The 20,819-nt window shown below is 41.4% G+C and overlaps 1 protein-coding gene across 10 annotated transcripts in view; it reads right to left on the bottom strand.

The window, feature by feature from the left end:
• Positions 1 to 20,819, bottom strand: part of rbms3 (RNA binding motif, single stranded interacting protein) — a 252,071-nt gene that overhangs the window by 37,980 nt on the left and 193,272 nt on the right. For all 10 annotated transcript variants that reach the window (XM_020597445.1, XM_020597442.1, XM_020597446.1 and 7 more), the window contains one exon: positions 17,145 to 17,224. In XM_020597445.1, the coding sequence (XP_020453101.1) occupies positions 17,145 to 17,224 (80 nt within the window). The remainder of the gene's footprint in view (positions 1 to 17,144; positions 17,225 to 20,819) is intronic.

The following is a 20,819-nucleotide window of genomic DNA, read 5'->3' as shown; positions in this document are numbered from 1 at the left end:
AGGCCGACTGATAGTCCTTCTCCATGGCCTCACCGAACTCTTCCCAGACCCGAGTTTTTGCCTCTGCAACCACCTGGGCTGCAGCCCGCCTGGCCTGCCGGTACCCGTCAGCTGTCTCAGGAGTCCCACAAGCCAACCAGGCTCGAAAGGACTCCTTCTTCAGCTTCACATTAGTGAAAATGTTTTCATTATGTAGAGTAAAATGTGGACAACAAGCAAACAGGAAGTAGTGAAGATATTGTACATACATAACCAAGAAACATCCATGCAAACATTAATGAAAGACAAGAAAGAAACTTCCATTAGACAGAAACACAAATAATGCATTAAACCAATGAAAGCATGGCTGTTTTAATGAAATGAATAAGAAGTAAGCCTTAATTGCTTCTCTTCGGCTTTGCGAAGTAAAACCGCTTCTGGTCTGTGGAGCTCTTTCATGGCAAAAAGTTAACAGTTAAAAGAAACTCCGGACCAGCCTTTGCTGTGCCTTGCCTGTGGGGGTTGACTTGTGCTGCCACTGTCTGTGTTGATACCTAGGTAGGCAGATAGTGAATCTAGCCCTGTGCCTGTTAGCGGAGTATTAGAACACTGCCAGCGCCTACAGTGACCTATGAAACCTCCCATCTATAGAGATGAATCATACAGATCTGCACTTTGTAATTCTGCAGAAATACCCACCCACCAGACCTTGCAAATATTTTTTGGTTTATGTGACACTGTATCGGGATCAGAATACATGAATTTTGAGCTGTGCAATTACATCTTAGATGATGCAATGTAGTCTATAATCTGTTAGCATGTTTATAGTTTCTTATGAAAGCTTCATTAAAAAGGGGGCGCGCTTTATACAGCTCATTACAAGCTGTATATACAGCTTCCACATAATGTTGCAAGAAAATTATTTATGTTTATTTATCAAGCTGAGGTTTTGCTGAGCATGCATGGTATTTTGCTGCACTGCACTGCTTGGCATTCATAGAGTTCACACTCGAGGTGCATTACAAACAGTTCGGTATTGTTGGCAAGCATGAAAATCAAAGGAGAAAGGTGATGTTATGTGTCTTGCTAATGGTAGCTATCCTCTCATAGAATTTTCCAGATGGCACAAAGACTCAGATGTATGATCTTCTTGTTATAAGATGAGTTATCTAACCTTTAGGCTACTACTGCTTGAAAATGGATAATGACATTTGAACAGAGGCGAATAATATGCTTCAAGCTGCAAATACATGAAAGCCACATCAGTTACTGCAGAGTAGCATGGTGAAGCATACAAAAGACAGTATGTTTGTTAACTAGGTTTCCACCATAGGGGCTTCCAGTAACAATGATATGGACAGGAAAGAAAATGAAATTACAGCACAATAAATGAATTATCAATAAAGAGCCCTCAATACTGTATCTGAGGGGGATCAATACGCCACAGCTGGGCTGCAATGTAGGCCGAGGGCTGAGGGCAGGCCTATAGTTGAGGGACCGGCCAGATCAATAATGTCACTGGGGGTGATTGACGATCAATGCTGCCAGAGACGTTGATTCATGATCAATGAAAGCAGGGCACCGGACTAATAAGGGCGGAAGGAGGTGCGCGAGGGGGGGGGGTTCCATAGCGTCCTCTTTACTGTAACTGATTGGGGATCGATGAAGAGTGGCAGAGTGGCTGATTAGGGATCAGGCGACTCTGTGGCAGAGGAAGGCAGATATGTGTGAGAGGATTTGGTTGGCTGCATGGAGACTAGGCTGTCTGAGCCAAGCAGAGCTGCAGAGACTGTAATTAAAGCTGTGCTGAAAGGAGCTTTCCACTGGTTGATAGACGCTGCAGGTGCAGCTCTCTTTGCTCTTTCACTTTCAAAAGAGCAGCCATGCACACACACACACACACGCACGCACGCACGCACCCACACACACACACACACACACACACACAACACACACACACACACACACTCACAGATGTATACACAAACCAAAGACAGCACAGGGAGGACTATGCTATTTTTCAGCCACATTCCCTCATAAAATCCTTATCTGCTGCTCTCAGTGACATTCTCCTTCTGTTTCACCTTGTTTTCCTACAGCCTTCAGCTATTGTAAGACAGTATTATTGCTTCTTGGTTTCTTGCTAATAACCCAAATGATCTCAGTGTCACTGTTGGACATAATGTGTGAAAAGTGTTGCTGTCAGCAGATTACTTTATCCTGTTTTATTTTTGTGATTTAATTACCTTTACTGAACCAACACATGCTATATAGGCTGTTACTTGTGTTACAGTACATTTGACCTTTTAAACTTCACCTTAGCAAGTAGGACTAGCTAATTTTGCAAAACACTTAATAGTGCTCTTTCTAAATAAACTTGAAATATTCCAGTAAGAGGAGTAGGCACAGATATGGTCATGAACTGGCTGGATAATTGGATAATTTTAGAGCAGCCATGCAGCACAGGTTACAAAGGTGATCTACAAAGCCAGCTTCATAAGACTAAAAAGCCACAGTTAGGTCCAAATTTAGATGGCTGATCCCTTCATCTGTATTTTGTCAGACAAACCCCTGTACTTCTGAACTTCAAACAGAGCACCAGACATTCCCAAGGCTCATAATTCATTCATATCTTAGGTATTCTCTTTGTTCTCAAGAAGCATTGACACTAATTTTCCTCTGTCTTTCCAAAAAAAGTCATTGACAACAAAGTGGCATCTTCTTTGTACTTACAGATTACATCAGCTGTTTTCCAAGGAAATAAGATCTGATAGCTTAATCAAGTAAATATTGTTATATCATTCAACAATATTAAACATTTTTTCTGGCATACATGCACAGATGGTACAGTAATTAGAGGTTTAGGTGCTTGAGGCAAAACAACTCCTGGCCAAAATCTGACCTCAGTCCCTTGCTCAAGTGATAACCATAGAGAGAGAGTGACCTGTAAAACAACTTTGAATAAGTCCTTGACTAAACATCTCAGATGTGGTGAAAGCCTTTGTTTTTCTCCATCTGCGTTAATGGGCCCCGATCGATGTGGGAGAGCCGTGTTTTTTTTCTCTATATGTCCTGACACTTGGGGAAACACAGGGAGGTAATGTGGGAGTGGAGAGATATTGACACACAATATCGATAACACTAGAGTTCACAAGCAGCAGTGTGGTGAAGGTAACTCCTTTTTCTTTGAAGTTGAGGCTGGCTACCAAGAACTCATCAATGCAGCACCAAGGACGGAAGAAGTATAGTGTAAGTGGGCTGGAGTGTCAGAGTGGGCTGTAAATTAGCAGGGTGATACAAAAAAAGAAACACTTTTGTTGCACTTTTGATTGTCCTCCAAAAGATCCCAACTGTCCCCCCCCACACACACACATGCACGCACACACCAATGTCAGAAACAATATCTGGAATGTGAGACAGCACAGCACTGCTGCAGAGGCAGGCACCGCCAGTTCAGCTCTCATTTGTCACCAGCGGCAACCAGTCTGCCAGCCGCCATGATGTGCAGCTTAATTGGGGGAGCTGATGAGGTCTGATGAGGCCAGTACTTATTGAATTCCCCGGCCTGTTATTTAGATAATGCTGGAGAGAAGCGGCCTCCCTCATCTTTCCCATTCTCATCCATTCACTGTCCCATCAGGGGGGCTGCTGGTTAATCCGCTCTTATTTGTAATGGCTGTGTGAACTCAGGGGATTTGGACACGCTCTACCCTCACTAGAACACATCTAACATTCTCTGCTGTTGATTTTACCCCATAATGGGCCTATTTGATGAGTTAACCAGATCCCACCACCCATCCCCTTAAACCCCTTTTAAAGCCTGGCTTTCTAGTAGCAATGTTTATTCTCTCTTCTCATTTCTTCCAAAAGCAGTTACCAAACTTCAGATATGTGGCTGTATAGTGTTCACCAGTTTACAGTGTGTGTGTGTGTGTGTGTGTGTGTGTGTGTGTGTGTGTGTGTGTGTGTGTATGGGCAAGTGTAAAAGAGAGCGACAGGGTGTGAAAGAATGTGTGACAGAAAGAAGGAAAACAGTGGAGAGAAGCGGAAGTTGCAGAACAGATGGCTAAATGGCAGGACAACAAACTTTATTTCTGTGTCTCAGACTGGTGAAGGAGAAGGAGACCATGAATTCACAGAGGGGTGCCAAGAGTGCTGCTCAGTATGGGACAGTGCATCAAAAAGCATTCGAACCAATGAAAACTCTTGTGATTAACACCTAAGCTGTAAAGGATCTCAATATTAAATGTAAAGTTTGTATGGAAAAATCATTCATCTAGGTGGTCAGACATTCATCAACACCAGCTGTAGCATGGAGAGCTTCCAACAACGCAAATTCACTGAGATGAAGACTACATGGAATCGCAACAAAAGAGTAAGCATCTGACAATTATCATGAGTAGATTATAAAAGGCAGTCACAAAACTGACTCAAATTCTGAACCCATATGCATGACACACACCCTTTCCATAGTATTTGGGTTTCTGCTATCACAGCTCTTTGTCTGCCAGAATATGCATTACAATGAAACACAATAACCTGTCTCTTAAAACTGCTTACAGTGTTTAAGATTCATACCTTACCTTGAAAGAAATAAACCATATACATCTTACAGAGAATTACTTATCTATGGAATATCCAGTGCTATCGAAAAACAAAAGGCCAAATTTATAAGGGTCACTTGTTACGTAATGATACTGACAACGGGGGCCACTAAGGCAGCAACATTTAAAAACATACAAGGGGAAGGTGCAAACTGGAGTTCACCAGGAGCACAGCGGCTCAATATCAGGCTTGCCTTAGGAATCTGCTGTATAATCTTTGATCTCCAAGGGCATTTACTTTACAGCCTGAAATTGGATACACCCTGACTGCATCCCCCTCACGACCCCCGCTGTGCCGAGCCTGCTCCTCGCTCCACAAATAAGACATCCTGAAAAATTGATCTGATGCATTTGTGGCAAGATTAGGTCTAGGGCTAAAAGAGAGATATGATTAGCTCAAGGTAAAGGCCAAAGGTAAGAGCTGGATAAAAGTCAGACATTAAAACAATAACATTACATAATCTATACTGTAGGTCCTGCATGATTAACATGGACATAAAGAAAAAAGTCAGTTTGTTTAGTTTGGTTTGTATCATGATACAATTTATTTGATCACGTTTGCTTAATGTTAGTCTTCTGGAATTGATTTTCCATTTATTCATTCATTCACCCTTTATTTACACAGGATGGTCCAAAATGAGTAGTTTACTCTCATTTGCATGGTGACATACGGTATGTATGTACAGTGGAACCTCGGTTTTCGTATGCCCTACTTTTTGTACGATTCGGTTTTTGACGACTTTTTTTTGTCAAAATTCTGTCCCAGTTTTCGTACATCAGCTCGGTTTTCTTACAGTTGATTGGCCAGTTCAGCGTCATTAGTCCGTACCAAACTCGTCCACCTACCTGCGTGACTCGGCCACTCATTTCCCTGAAGAAATGAGTGAAGGGAAGTAACCTCAGATAGGGCCTTGATACATGAAGTCCTTATGGAGGGGGATTCCCCATCCAAACAATAACCTCTCCTCCTCCCTCTCCCCTCCTCGCCGTCTTCCATACGGCAACAAGAGTCTTCAATAAAGGTAAAAGTGATGTTAAATGTTCATTTATCCATTTCATTAGTCATTTATATTTATTTCTCATTGTTTTCTGTATGTAAAAATATAGCTATTCTCTATAAAATGTATTTTTTGTTAATATTTTTGGGTGTCTGGAACGGATTAATTGGATTTACATTATTTCTTATGGGAAAAATTGCTTCAGTTTTCCTACGATTCGGTTTTCATCGAACTTTTTCGAACGGATTAATCACGAAAACCGAGGTTCCACTGTATTAAAAGACATAACCCAACTGACATGGACATGTTTGATTCTGATTAGTTGCCTTATAGGGACTGATGGTTATTTGTTCCTTCTACCTGGTGAAGCAAAAAGCTTCAGACAGGAGCTTTGCAGTGCAAGTACAATAAAAGTACTTACTCTACAACTGTGTAGCAAGCAAGATATGAAAAGTGAGATTTCTAGGAAGGGTATATCTTTAGGTGCTTCTCTGGGATGCATGATTTCTTTTTTTATTCCCATGGTGGTGTGTATTGTTCGAGTGGCAGTTGTTGGACTCTCTGAGGCCTTTAAGCTCCCTGTTTTCCACCTATTACTTGTGCCTGGTGGGGGGACAGACAGTTGTAGCGAGATGTGGTGCAGCGCAGCAGGGGTGGTCCCCAGATACCGCAGATTCATACTTTCCACCTGACGCACAGGGTAGAGAGAACAGAGCTCTGGCAATTACCAGACTTCTCTCTATATATACTGCAATCCTGGCTGGCTCTGCTCTGCTGTACGCCACTCTGAAGGCTGTCTCAGGGCCAAGCTGGAGGTAATGAAAGCAACACACTCCTAATGGACTATTGATGTGTGTGTATTTGTGTGTGTGTTTGTGTGGATGTATGAGAGGAAGACAGAGGAAGAGAGTGAGAGAGGCTAAAAGAACAAAGGAAGGAGACTATAAGAAATCATTCTGCTGGCATATCAGTGGGTTTTCCTTTTGTGCACTGTCTGTGTATTTGCAAAATGTGTGCATCCCGGTAAACCTAAGGCTACTTTAAATCATCTATATATGCTGAGAAAAAGCAGCAACGGCATGATGTGCTACACTGCCAGCCGAGAAAAAAAGGCAAACAGAGAGTTAGCGTGTCTGAGACATGAGGTCAACCTACAACCAGGTGTGTTGCCATCGCCCTTTTGGCTCAAACACCACCAGGCGATGCTCAAATAAAAATGCTAAGAGAGAAAAGGACACAAACAACCTTTATTGAAAAAAAGCACTGGCAACTTGGACGCCATTACAGTAGGTTTCACCAAATGGAACGTATCCCACTCCTACTGATCATCCGTTGGCAGAGGACGTACAGTGCTGTAGGTGTGTATTTTTTGGGCTGTGTGTGTGTACTCCACCCAGCTGGCAGGCAGTTGGATGAATGAATGGGCGTCCACTCCTGGGGGTCTGGTGGCACTACAGAAATAACTCTGCTGACCACAGTGACCTCTGCTTGTTCACACAGCCTACGTCCTGCTCTAATGGAGGCTTGTACTCTATTTTGAGGACGGCAGCTAGATTTATCTCACTGTCCTCTGTGTCCTGTCCTGTGACAGTAACGTGGTCAGGTGTAATTGATGCCTGCGTTTTTCTTTTTTTTTTTTTATCCTGTCTCCATGACGCAGGCACGCACAGGATACAGTCAGTCTTCTGGTCAGTCAGACAATCCACTTGCTATTTCTGTTAACTAGTAAATGCATACCTTAAAACATGCTAACAACAAGCTAAGAGTGGGGAAAAAAATAGAAAGCTGTAATTTATCAAACTTAAGTGTTGTGACTGTCTAACTTAATGAAAGGTGGTGGTGGGAGAGAGGACTTGACCGGTGAACCTCAGAAAGCCAGCCTGCTGAATTCCACTTGCATACCACAGAGACCTTGTAGCATGATTATCCTCCTCAGCAAACTTAATCTTCATTCTGGAGGACGGGCAGGCTGGCCGAAGGGCTATGAGCTCAGTGACCTACTGAGTCTGCTGAGAGGCTGAAAATTATTCTTTACAAAAGAAATGCATTGCCTCAGGTGCTGCATTAGATTAAGTTGACTGATGGCTAAAACCTGAAATGTGAGGATCTGTGAAGATAATGTGAACATTGCAAGACTACGGTGGTGGAGAGTTACATCTAGGAAGGAATATACACAGAAAAAGAGGTTTTTTTTCTTATGACTGTAAAGTTGTCAGTCTGATTCCTGAGCTTGCCAGAATATACTACTGCCCTTAAACAACACGTCCAACCAATAGTTCATCCCTAGGTGGTGTTTACTGGGCAGTGCTGGATGACAGCAGACATATAAAATTACAGTATATGATGCCTGCTATACTTGTGAGATATGTTTTAGGGCTCCTGTGAGTTCAATTTGTTTGTATTGTAAAATTATCATCCTGCACTTCACCCCTACTGGAATTTCATGTCAGATCTCACAAGCAACAATAACTCAGATTTACTCCAAAAGACTTAACAAGAATAAGAGTCTACAGTTCTGTGAAGCTGTTCAGAGAAACAGCAGCTGCGGAAGGTCAGTACGGGTGCCAACGCAGAGGTCTTTGATAACCGGCGTCATCTAGCAAGACACCGCCTTAGACAACCAAATACATGTAAATCCACATTCCTGGCTGATTACTTCGTAATATGAATGGTGCATTTCGACTGTTCACTTTTCGTTCATTGCTATGAAAGATAAAGTGATTACCAGCAATACTTTCTTGAGTTGTAAATACCGGCCCCAGAGTGTCATAAATCACTGTGGAGTGTTTTGACATCTGATAAACCCCCCAAATCCACAGACCCATTACTCAAACCTGTCTTCTTGGACTGCATTTTATTGCATCATGGCACCTGAACACCACTCCACCAACACAGCCCCATGAATAGTTTTAACGCTGGACTGGTTTGGCCTGAATGCCTATTTCAGCAGTGAGTTAAATGTAAACATCAGGAGATGGACAGGCTCACAGTGACAACAGACAATGTGAAGGTACTGTATGTCATACTGTGTTGAATGTTGAGACATGGGTGCAATTTTTGGAGGTATGCGCTGTATTTACCTGCATACATTCTTGGTTAAAAAGTTAAATGATTATATCTCACTTTAATTACTGTGGTAATTCAAGACAGATAACCTTAGTTATCTGTAGCTAACTTTCTGCATACCTATAGATCCCATCTATGAGAGTGACAGACTGAAAAATGACTACACAAGTAACTGCAATTCATCTTCAGAGAATCATAAATGCATTACAATTTCATGACAATCCATCCAGTATTTAGGAAATGTTATTCAAATCCACAAATGTTAACCTCTTGTTGGTGACAGAGGAAAAAGACGAACATTCCTGCAGCTGCAAAGCTCACGCAGATAAAACCAGTTTGTTTTGCAATGAGGCATAAAAGAATGTATTCTTAATAACCGGGTGTATTATAAATTCATGAAATTCATGAAACAAGTTTCAAATAGATTTCTGCTCCAATTTCATAAATCATAAATTTAAAACTATACTCTATAACTAACTAGAGCTATATAAAAACCTATATAACTATCATAATTGTCAGCTGTCCACGCTGTGAGAGAATCCACAGCATGAAAGGGAAGCGAACACATGTCAAACAAAGAGGAGAGGAAAAACATTCTTCATAAGTAAAAGCTGCCTCAGGTGCTTATTTTGCTCACAGTAATATTGTGTGCATTCAGCTATATCCAGTAAATAGATGAGCATTACAGAGGGATGAGCAGGAAGGTGAGTGATGTGTAGAATAGCGAGCAGAGAAGGGGGGAGGACGGGCAGTGAAAGTGAGGGATGAAAGACAGCGGTGGCAGGGGAGATAAGAGAGAGGGATGGATGAGAGAGAGTATAAAAGCAAGGACAACAAAAAGTGCAAGGAGAGATGTGAGCGGGGTGAGACGGAACGATAGAGGGGGATCAACATGGTAGACAGCTGGGTCGGGGTCAGAGGGGTCAAGCTCAGGAAGCGGTCACACAGTCAATGTCATCCTTTCATCTCATCTGCTGCAGTTTCAGGAACCTAAACTTTGCTCAAATTTAACCTTCCAAAAGCACGGGTTTACCCAACTTTCACTGCTTTCCCTTTTGCCTGCCTACACCACCCATTACCTCTCTGCCCTTTTCCATCTGTTCTCTTTTACTTGCCTCTCTTATTCCTGTCACATTTCCTCAGCTCCTAATCTATTTCTTTTTCACTGCTGCTATATTTCTCTCTATTACTCTCCCTCGTATGTATCTTTTTCTCATGGTAACTCTCCTTCATTCTGTCTCTCTCCACATTAGATGTGGTTGAGTAGAGAGAAGAGTCAATCGTTCCTGCCTAAAACCCCTCCAAGAGCCAGAGCTCCTCTCCTCTGCCTAAACAAACTTTGAAGTCAATCAAAGGGCTTATTATTTTCTGTGGAAGGGCACTGCAGCAGGTGAATACTTTATGTTTCAGTGATAGACCCCCTCAGAGTGGCTCCTGTCATTGCTCTCTTCCTCCTTACTCTGCTAACTGTTGGCTTCGCTCATGATTGATACAGTTCAGTGGCAAAACAAACAAAGCGTGACAAATCCAGATTATTGTCTGTGGGTGAGATAGGGTTATAATGAGAAAGTGCATCGGGGGAAACTGATCCGTTCTCAGGAAGCTGTCTGATTTACTGGGGATGCCAATAATAACTTCCTGTGTGTCCTGCCTCTAATGGGTGGAGAAGTCGGGGGCGAGAGGGATTTAAGGTTCATGCAAAGAGGACAGATTTCATTATGATGGAATATCCTGAGAAGCACATCTCAAAGGGAGGTTTGGTAGCTAATTATGATCCATGGCAGTTGTTATTGAAAAACTGTCTCATTGTCATTGAGGACCACAAAGAAAGAAGTTTGGTCAGTTTACACTGGGTGACAGCGGAAGGAAATGAATTATCGATACAGTATTTCTGTCAAAGAAAAAGAGGATGGAAAACATTAAAATGAAACAATTTACAGATCAGCACACACACACATGATGCACAGATGCATTATGGGAAAGAACTGCCTTGGTGTGCTTGGAGGAACAGCCATGCCTGTGACACACTGACAGCCAGCCCACCAACCTACTTGGCTGCACATTAAATCTACATGCCATAGGGGAGAGAAATGAGCCTGCCGACAGGCCACTTATTAGCCAGGGGAATGTGGGAGGGATTGCAGAAATTAATATGGATTACTCAAGTATGACTGACAGTTTCAGAAGGGCTTTTTGTGACTTACCAAGTGATTTGGGATTTGCCTTAATTCAGCGAGGGACGTTTCAATACTGTGGGCTGTCTCTGCTATCTTGGCACTGTTGCCTTGGAGAGGATGCCAACAGGGAGGGAATCTTTTTATGCAACAACACCCCCAGCAACATCTCCCCCGCCCTCTATGGCGCAGGCCTTGGGTTCTGCAAATAATGATGGAATGTGTCGGCGGGCCAGTCGGGTCTGCTTTATTTAAAAGAGGGAGGGGTTGTCTAAGAGCTGCCCTTGTGAACTGGCATGTGGTGGTTCTGCAAAATCCTGGGTGTCATCTGGATCTGACACACAATCAGAAAACCAGACATTTGTTCAAGATTGTCAAATGCAATCACATTCATATGGGGACAGGGCACTTCAAACATATATACTCTGTCCTGATGCTTACCACAAGTTCTTACCAAGTATATCGCTTTTACTGCAGGACGAAATCAACTTTTTATGTATACGCTAGAATAAAATATTTTGAAAACGAAAAACAGTATGTGAGTGAGGAGAGACAGAGACAGTCATTGTGGTTTGAAAAGATATTGTGAAAACAGATAAAGTTAGAAAGAGAAATGCCTGAGCGCCATAAGAAAATCAGGAAAGCTTGTACATATTGCATGTTTCTGTTTGGTTCCATCTCCCAGGGCCACTGTGGCTGCTTCCTGATGTGGGTTTCATTATTTATCCAGCATCTATTGGACAATATTGGAACTGGCTCTCAGCTCTGCTGCCAATATGGCAGCAGGACAATGTAGCAAGCAACAACAATGGCAGTGAAAAGGAAGAAGCTGCAGTGCTACTGCACATTCACATTGGACTGAATCACTATTTACACAGTTAGACATTCATGAGAATGTTGGATTCATCAAAGTCTTGTGCTGTCATTTGGCTACGCACAACACTTCCTGTATCCAGGCCTTCTGAAAACACACCTGTTTTATTTAGCTGTTGTTTGACTATTGACAATAAAATTAAGTTAAATCACACAAAGAGCAGCCTGAGCAGCATGGTGCTTACATAGAATATAAAATGTTATCAATTTCCTTTCTGCCACTGCAAATAGAGAATATGTGCTGTACATAAGATTACTCACCTGCCAAATCCAAACAATGGCTAATGTGTCTCCTGTTCGATTACATTTAGCAAAGGGTGTCATCTCTAAGCTGTTAAATGCATTGTGGGACGAAGGGCTTTAATCAGCCAGGCTGATTACAGCCAGCGGATTAAATCACTTTTTATCTGTGCTTCTTTTGACTTTCTCAGTGCTTGGGGTTGCAGTGTAAATCATAATGCAACCCTGTTGGACTCACTTCAGGATGCTTTATTGCTGTAGTCGTGTTTAATAAATTTCCATTTATTTTGTGTATTGAGTAAATCCAGATCCACTAAAAAACAAGGTTAGCTCTTAATTCTGACCTCCAACTACAAAGCTGGTCATTTCGCAGAAAGGAGATTATCATATCTACAGTACATGAGCAGGTAAGTCCATTTATCTATATGGGTTTTTACATGTGCAGTATGTGTCTTTGGTTGCATGCAAAAATATACAAAACACATACACACACCTATGTGCACTTTGGCATACATGTAGCCTAATGAAGCCATGTGCCTGTACAGTGCATGTGCGTGGGTGTATGCACATGCACACTCAGCGACAGGGAGAGCGGCTGCCGCATTGCACAGAATAGCTAAACAGCTGTAGTGCTCCATCAGGGCTATCGATCATGTCCCTCTCTCTGAATCACAATCAGACGTGGGCAGAGCAGAGCGGCTGAAGCAGGCCTCGGTGACTGCTTGTTGGACGAACGCTACGCACCTCTCATATCAACCAGGCCTCACAACAAACCTGACCTGGATGGCTGATTAGGTGCATCTGTATGCAAGTGTCGAAGTGTTTGCTTCTGTAGAATTTGCTGGAACAAACGGACAAGCATTACATTCAAGATCCGAGCAAGCGCTGCCCTTTTTCCAGTGATTGTGATTCTTTTGAAGAATATTAGTGTCAATCATGTTTAATTAATTTATTATTTATGTTAGAGTTATAAGCAATGGTGGAAAGTAACTAATTATATGTTGTGAAGGCCTCAGTCCTGGCCTTCACCATGTGAGGGCCTAAACCACCACCAGCCATGGACTTGGGTGGGTAATTTATATTAGACATACACAGGTTTAAATACCTCCCACTAGGCCTGGACTGCACCAAGTGCCCAATACAAGAAAGGGGGGAGTTTGGGAGAAATTTGTTTATTTGTTGGTAGTTTATGTTAGAACTTTATTTGTCAAGTTATGTTAATTTCTTTATATTTAAAGGAAATATTTAGTTGAGAGCAGACTGTCTGTTTGGTGTTTATTAGTTGATTGCTTTGGTAGTGTCTTTAGTTGACCCCTTGTGTGTGTTATTGGTTTGGCCAGCCAGTATATATGTTTCCCTGATGTGTCACTTGTTAGGTCAGTTGGTTTTGTTGAGGTATTAGACAGTTCAGTTTGCTGTATTTTGAGTTTCCTTATCTTTTGTTGACCTCTTTTAGGGCCCAATTTATCTGATGTTAATTTTGTATTTGTCTTACTTTTGGGTTAATAAAAAGCCCTTTATTTTGAACTTTGGAAGCTGTGTCTTTTGCCTTACTGCTTGGTCCCTGACATATGTACTCAAGTACAGTTTTGAGGTATCATTACTTTGATGACATTTTAGAGGAAAATATTGTAATTTTTACTCCACTATGAGGTAGCGAAAATTACTCCACCTTTCCCAGCTGTAACATTAATGTGCACAAAAATGCATCAGTAATTACAGTCCAGTGATGTGACTGATATACAGTAGGCCTACATTAATATGAAATGTGGCATTCTACATTATGAGCACTTTTACTTTTGCTACTTCAAGTATGCTAATCCTTGAGTTTTTTTTTTACTTAACATTTTGAATAAATGACTCTTACTTGTATTTTTACACCATGGTATTTCTATTTTTTGCTTAAGTAAACAAATTTTTAGCCAAGTGCTTCTTCCATCACTGGTTATAAGGAATGTCTGACACCTACTATACAAGTACTGCTTTAACAGTAAAGTGCATTTAACCATACACTCTATCTACATCTAACCACAACAAAATTACATATTATTTTATTAAAAATATAACAGTAAGAATAGAGAAGCTGTTTAATGCCATCTGCTATCAATTGCCCACACTGTATATCAGCTTGGTATCTCATGTAATTATAAGGAAGTTAGATGTTATTACATTAAAATTTAAACATGAAGCATGTGGAAGCTGCCATCTGTTAGCATCACTACGATCCTCTGCTCTACTCTGCTCCTGCTCCTTGTGTTCTTGACGTTATCTGCAACATAGCATTAACGTCCTGCCAGTATGGTGACTTCCTTCCCATTTATTTTCTAACGGTCAGCTGAATTTAACAGATGACCTGGCACCTGACACCCAGATATTTACTTCCTGCTATGTGACAGCAAGGTTACAACTCAATATCCTTTTTGTACCGCTACTGGAAACACACGAGTAGAGGGGGGCAGCTATGACAAGACCAACCCCCATCACGCACACACTCAATCACACACCCGCATGACAGTGTGATTGAGTGGCTGAGCTGGAAATGCAGAGTCTTGTCAGATATAAGCTTGAGAGGATCGGTGAGTGAGCTCGGTACATGGAGCAGGGTGTGTAACGTGTATGTGCATGCATGCATGTTAAAAGTGTTGTTACATACGTGTAGGGGTACATATGTGCTACCACAGCTATGTAATATGTGTGTGAGCTAAGTTTCAAACACTAAGTGGTGGAAAAAACAATTTCATTAGTATTATTTGGATGTTGCCATTCCATTCAGGTCAAAGTTGACTCTATTTGTGCTTCTGTAGGTCAAGGATCACACAGTGTAGTAGTCATGGCTGTCCTAAAAGCATACACATGCATGGGCGCGCGCGCACACACACACACACACACCCCTCCTGCTGTGCTGTGTGTGGTGGTGAAAGCAAAGGGAAGGGGAGTGTGGGAGAGGGAGCTGTCAAAGCAGGATGGATGAAGAAGCTGCCCTGCATAGCAAGGAGCTCTGGGGAAATACCACCAACATGACACACACACACACACACACACACACACACACACACACACACACACACTGACACAGACTGTCAGCACACGGCATGCGTGCCGTAATTTAAACGTGTAAATTTGAATATGCATAAATGAATCAGAACACAGAAACAAATACAAATGTACTGTGGTGATGAGGACACACATACACACACACACACACACACAAAGAGCTCTTCACTGCCTCTGTGAGAAACAGAAACAGCACAGGGTCCACAGAGGCCCATCTGAGTTTGATAACTGAGGAATGTCCGGAGATTTAGCAACATGGACAGTGTCAGAGGGGGGAAAAGTGCACTTCCTCAGCCCCCCGTCCTCCTATGAATTACCATGGGAAATGTATTAAGGGAATGACAGTAACAGCCTTTATCCATTAGTATTCATGAATAGGGCTAACAACTAAGGGACAGCATTTTAAAATCTCAAGTAAACCAGTACAAGTAGAGTTAGAAAATAATATTTTTTACTTATATATTTTTCGATGCTAAGTTAATGTCTGGGACCTGGAAACAAGGTGACATTGCTAAAAAGAAGTCAGCTGGGATAAGAAACATGTAATCAGACCATTCTGGGATTTTTATTTATTTATTTTTGTTGTGCTCACTTTTAAACTTTACCTGTTAATAAACTGGTTTAAATACTGTTTACTTGTCTGATAATTCAACTGCTTGTGTTTCTTGCTTCACCTGACTTTGTGGTAGCATTTCACCAGGTTCCCAGTTCTCTCCAATTATTGTTGTGAGTACAATGTTATAATGACTGATGGCAAAAAACTAGAAAAATAGGACTCATGCTGTAATAAACAATAATTATTCTTTGAAGGAATTTTTTGTTGGAACTCTATATCACAAATGACAACAAAAGGAACAACAGCTTTTTGCAAAAGCCAGTCGTGTGTATATTCAGGTGTACAGCAAGACAAACGGGAGATTTCACGGATCCTTTGGAAGGGACCATAGTAGTACCAGACGCAGACCTTGTAAACTTATCTATTCTTAATTCCATCGAAGGATTTCCTCGATCGGGGCAGTAAATCTCCATGCCTGGCACAAGCCTGAATAATCCATTAACAATAATAAAGTCTGAGTGGCCAGGAGACAAATCCTTAAAGGGGAAGGTCAGTCTGATATTACAGCTTTAAAGGTTTCCGATTACGGCTCAACTTCAATATAACCACTCACCTTGCCTTTAATGGCTGCTGGCTATGCAGTGGCTGAGCATACATGGAGATTCTAAAACCAGTCCCTCTTAAGTATTACTGAATAGTGGAGAGCGATTTATGGATCTGTTTCTGTGCCACTGATTTTAGGTGTCAGTACTGTTAATAAAATTGTCACAGGAGAGAAGAAAATATCATTGGTATTGCTCTGTCCTGCTGGGATGCACGGGATGCTTTGAGCGCTGCAGCACCTGGTCCCCGAAAGTGCTTAGGCAGCATTCTTATTTCACCGTGGCCTTTCTTTCTGATGCTCTTTCATATTGTTACTCTCCTTTCACATTGCTTTTTTTTGCTGCCACCTCTTGTCACCCCTATCCCTGCACTGTTTCCAACATTTCCTATGCTTAGTCTTCCTTTGTTTCAAACTTTTGGGACAAAGATTCGGCTGCAAATGCTGACAAAAAGATAAATCTCTGAGCTAGCGCACAGTGAGGTACAATTTCATCTCCCTTTTGAGGCATGCTTTCTTTCACCCTCCTTTCCCTGTCTGGTGTCTCCTTGTCCGGCTTGTTCTACTCTAGGGTGACTGCAGAAAAGGGCGGCAGGAAAAAGAGAGGACACAGCAACAGAGAGCAGGAGCAGGGGAGAGTACAAGCTCTTAAGTAGATTGCAAAGGACAGCAGAGGGGCATGAGCGTAAATATTAAGAGGGTTTTCTTCTGCCTGAGAAGTTCCAGCCTGCAGCAGCAGCAACACCACCAGGGAGGGATGTGACAGGGAGCGAGAGAGAAAGAGAGCGAGCGAGCCAGCTTTTCAGCCACAGCTTCGACAGCTAGCGTCAGGTGTCAGAAACAACGGTGTACACAATCTATCAAGCTGTCCGGCAGATCTGAGATGAAAAATTACTCTAACTGAATTAGAAAGGAGGTCTCCAATTGCAAAGGTGATAATTTTTCAAGAAAGAAAGGAAAGCGGTGATGTGAGTGCAATGTAAAAAAGGGGAGACTCACCTGGAATGCCTGGCGGGGTTTTCAGGTATTTTCCATTGAAATGCTGTATCACTACCTCACACTTCTCTGTGGACTCCATCCTGAAACAAAAAGTCACACATAGGGTTTATTATATTCATTGTAGCCAAGTTTGAAACTAATCATTACATTATTTTAAAAAATAGCATTTACAAATAAATATACTTATCCCCCATTGTAATTAAGACACGGTAGAGGAATACTTGTGGTACTGGATTGTTGTATACTATAAATAGAAGTTTCTTCATGGCATAAATCAGAATGACAGCCACAAGTAACAACACCTCAGCATGAGATACATCTCACCTAGACCAAAATAAAAAATATAGAATCACTCACTAGACTGTGTCCTACTGGCTGGTTATCATCACTCTGTATTTAATAATGAAATTCGGGGTTTGCGGGAAAAGAGTGGTTATGTAGCCATTATCCCTGCATAATGAAGAGAAGGAGGGCAGAGGGAGGAGGAGAAAGTCATGCACAAATGAACACAAGATGGTATGAGAAGGTAAAATGATGAGTTTATGAACAGTAGTGACTCTGATGAGAGAAGCGGACTGACTCCAGCCGTTGGATGAAGCACTGTGCACAGGCCGAGCAGATAACCGGCAGGAGGGCTGGTTGGAGCTGCTCGTTTTCTCCTCAGAAGGTTTCAGAACTGTGTCTTAGGCTCTGTTAGTGTTTCTGCATCTTTTTCCATCAATAATGTGAGTTCCCTTCAGTGGTAACTTTGAATTAACATTTGCTGTTTTGTCCCTTTGATTTCTTTGCCACAAGCACCGTTACCTGAAAAAACATTAGCTTGTAGGTCGGTGTGCCAGCAGAAAGTGATGGTCCGCCATCGCCCACTTTATTTACGCCTACAGCTGCTTTTATCTGGATGAAATCATCATAAATTTGAAATAGTTTCATATATCTATCGCCGTGTTCTCCCTGACATATTGAACTTTTTTCTTCATTCGATAAGGCTTAAGTTGTAAGTCTTGGAGGGCTACAGGATATCGCCATCTAAAATTTGTAGGCAGCAGACTGTTGGAACATGCGGTTGTCGGCAGGCAGCCAGAACTCCGTACAACACTGGCTGTCTTGAATTAAGCTTACACAACCTTTATTTTTTGTCTTTCCTTATTTTGGTAAATTTTTTTTTTTTTTAGCAACCATTATTAGTTTCATTACAGTTTTAAATGCTAGGTTTCATTTTAGTACAAGATAATAACCCTGAAACTAATGAAGTAGTTTTTGTGCCTACATTCAATTTGTTTTTTTTTTTTTTTTATGGGTAAATCTGGTACACTGATAAGTGCTGATGAGGAGCAGGGCCCCAGAAAAACATATCTATTCTCCAAATGACAACCTGATAATGTGGTGTTAACATTTGAAGCAGGTGGTCTTTTTTGAACATCGGGTTTTGTATATTTTTTCTTTTTTAAGAGTTATAATAGTGTATTGAGTGAACTTTAGAGGTTGTCGTTTCACTTTGGACAGAGTCAGGCTGGCTGCTTTCTTCTGTGTCCAGGCTTTATGCTGAGTCCGACTGTCTCCTTCATATGTAACAGCTGTACACAACCATCTATTAAAGGTTTGGACACACTTTCCCATTGAACTTAATGGGAAAGTGTGTCCAAACCTTTGACCAGTAGTGTACAAACGGGAGTGGCACTGTATCATCTTCTCTGTTACCACTAGTTCTTTACAACTGAACGTATTTTTATTTTTAAGGGTAGCAGATTCATTTGGACCATAAACAACAATGACAATCACAGTGTAACCTACATCAGTCAAAGATTATGATATCTCTTTTTTCCTTGTGCATAAGGAATCTCTATATATCAAACAGCTAAATTGTGTTACTTTACAATAACATCCAAAACACATTATGTGCACACAGTGTACTGATCATATGTTACCAGCTTCTTTAATATATACACACACAGACCTCATATTAAAAAAGACAGTTTTTAAATGCAGGCTTGAGTAATTGCTTTGCCTTTGTGGTAATATGCTCTTGGGGTATGCAGAATTCATTGCTTTCCAGATCTTTATGCTTTATTCTCTCTCACCTCCTAGAATACTCATAACACCCTGTCAGACTCTCACTTCTCTTTCCTTCGTCTCTCATCCTTCTCCGATCTCTACCTTCAGCCATCTTTTTTTTCCATTGCTTCTTTATCGTTCTCTCCATCTCATCCATCTTACTCCCGGCACGTCTACGCCTCTACTTTTTGATGTCTCTCTCATTCCTCCCTGTCTTTCAACCTTGGTTATTTCCTCCATCTTTCACCGTTACCCTCACTCTCTCTCCCACCCCATCTCTCTCACTTTCTGTGCCCTCCTTTCCTTCCCTCTCTGCCCATCTTTCTGTTTCTCCGTTAATGCCCTGTCCACATCAACATCTTTCTCCTTTTTCCTCTCCTGAGTTCTCATTTTAGAATATGCAATCTTTCACACTTCCTGGTATCATCCATGTCACACTGACCCTGTAGTCACCCTTTTCCATCTATTTTTCTTTTCTCTCTTTAACCCCTTGTTTTTGGAAAGCCAGTCAGTGTGACTCAGCCGGTGACTAATCACGACAACTGGCATTAAACACATCACCAGCACTCAGTAACTGGAAATGAGATGAGTACAACACTGTCATTTTGCTGATTCATTAGTATGTATACACAGTAATGGAAGGGTGTGGTGTTAATTGTTTTGATATTTATGATTTGATTAGTTCGCTACCATACGGTAGATGACCTGTTCCTAAGACAATAGTCTAAAATTGAAAAACTCATAATTTAATTCAGTGAGTGAAGAAAAACTAAAAAAAGAAATTAAAAGAGTACAAATACAAAGAAATGTGGTAGTCTTCAGTACCTGACTGCAAAGGACACATTTTGGTCAGTACCAGAAAAAAGCATTTGGCTTTGATATCCAGCTTTCCATCATATAACACTGTTTTGTACCCAGTGTGAAACAGAGAACGTAGAGACAGATGGGGATTTGATTAGAGAAAGCCTAATAAAAAAATGCATGTTTTCCTACTGTTTAACTGCATATGATAGAGTTAAAGGACAATTTACCATCTTTATCACTCTAAGTATTTTCAGTAAGCAGCTTTTTCCATTATCTATTTAACTATTGGTGCCTAAAAGTGCAGTTTTTTGATGACGGGATTACATCAATAAAACTTATTTTATTATAAAAGATTATGCAGTACAGTGTAATTATGTTTATATATGTAATACGTATGCACGTGCACATTCAAAATCCACTGCACTTCAGCACAGTTACACAAACATGGCAATAACCCTTCCATAATGCTTTCACTTCAGGAGGCAGATCGGTGAGGGTGTGCATGAATCATGGCTAACCTCTGTACTACTTTTGCTCTTTCCCCCAAAAGCATAATTATCCTGTACAGAGTGCATGCCACACTAATTGCTTATGAAATAATGATTTGTGCGGTTTTGGATTGCATTATCACAACATCAGCTGGTTTGAGATTATTTGTTGGGACGTTTTTGTTTTCCATCTTATAAGGGGCTGAAAATCAGGCTTGAGCGCACCACCCCTCTCCAGAGCTTGTCTGACTAGAAGTGTTGATTCTTAGCTTCTCTTATTTCCTAGAGCTCTTTATCCATCCTCCTCACACCCCGCTGGCTGTTCATTGTT

This window comes from Monopterus albus, unplaced genomic scaffold (genome assembly GCF_001952655.1).
Source record: "Monopterus albus unplaced genomic scaffold, M_albus_1.0 scaffold34.1, whole genome shotgun sequence".
NCBI lineage: Eukaryota > Metazoa > Chordata > Actinopteri > Synbranchiformes > Synbranchidae > Monopterus > Monopterus albus.
This window is presented reverse-complemented; position numbering and strand designations above follow the sequence as displayed.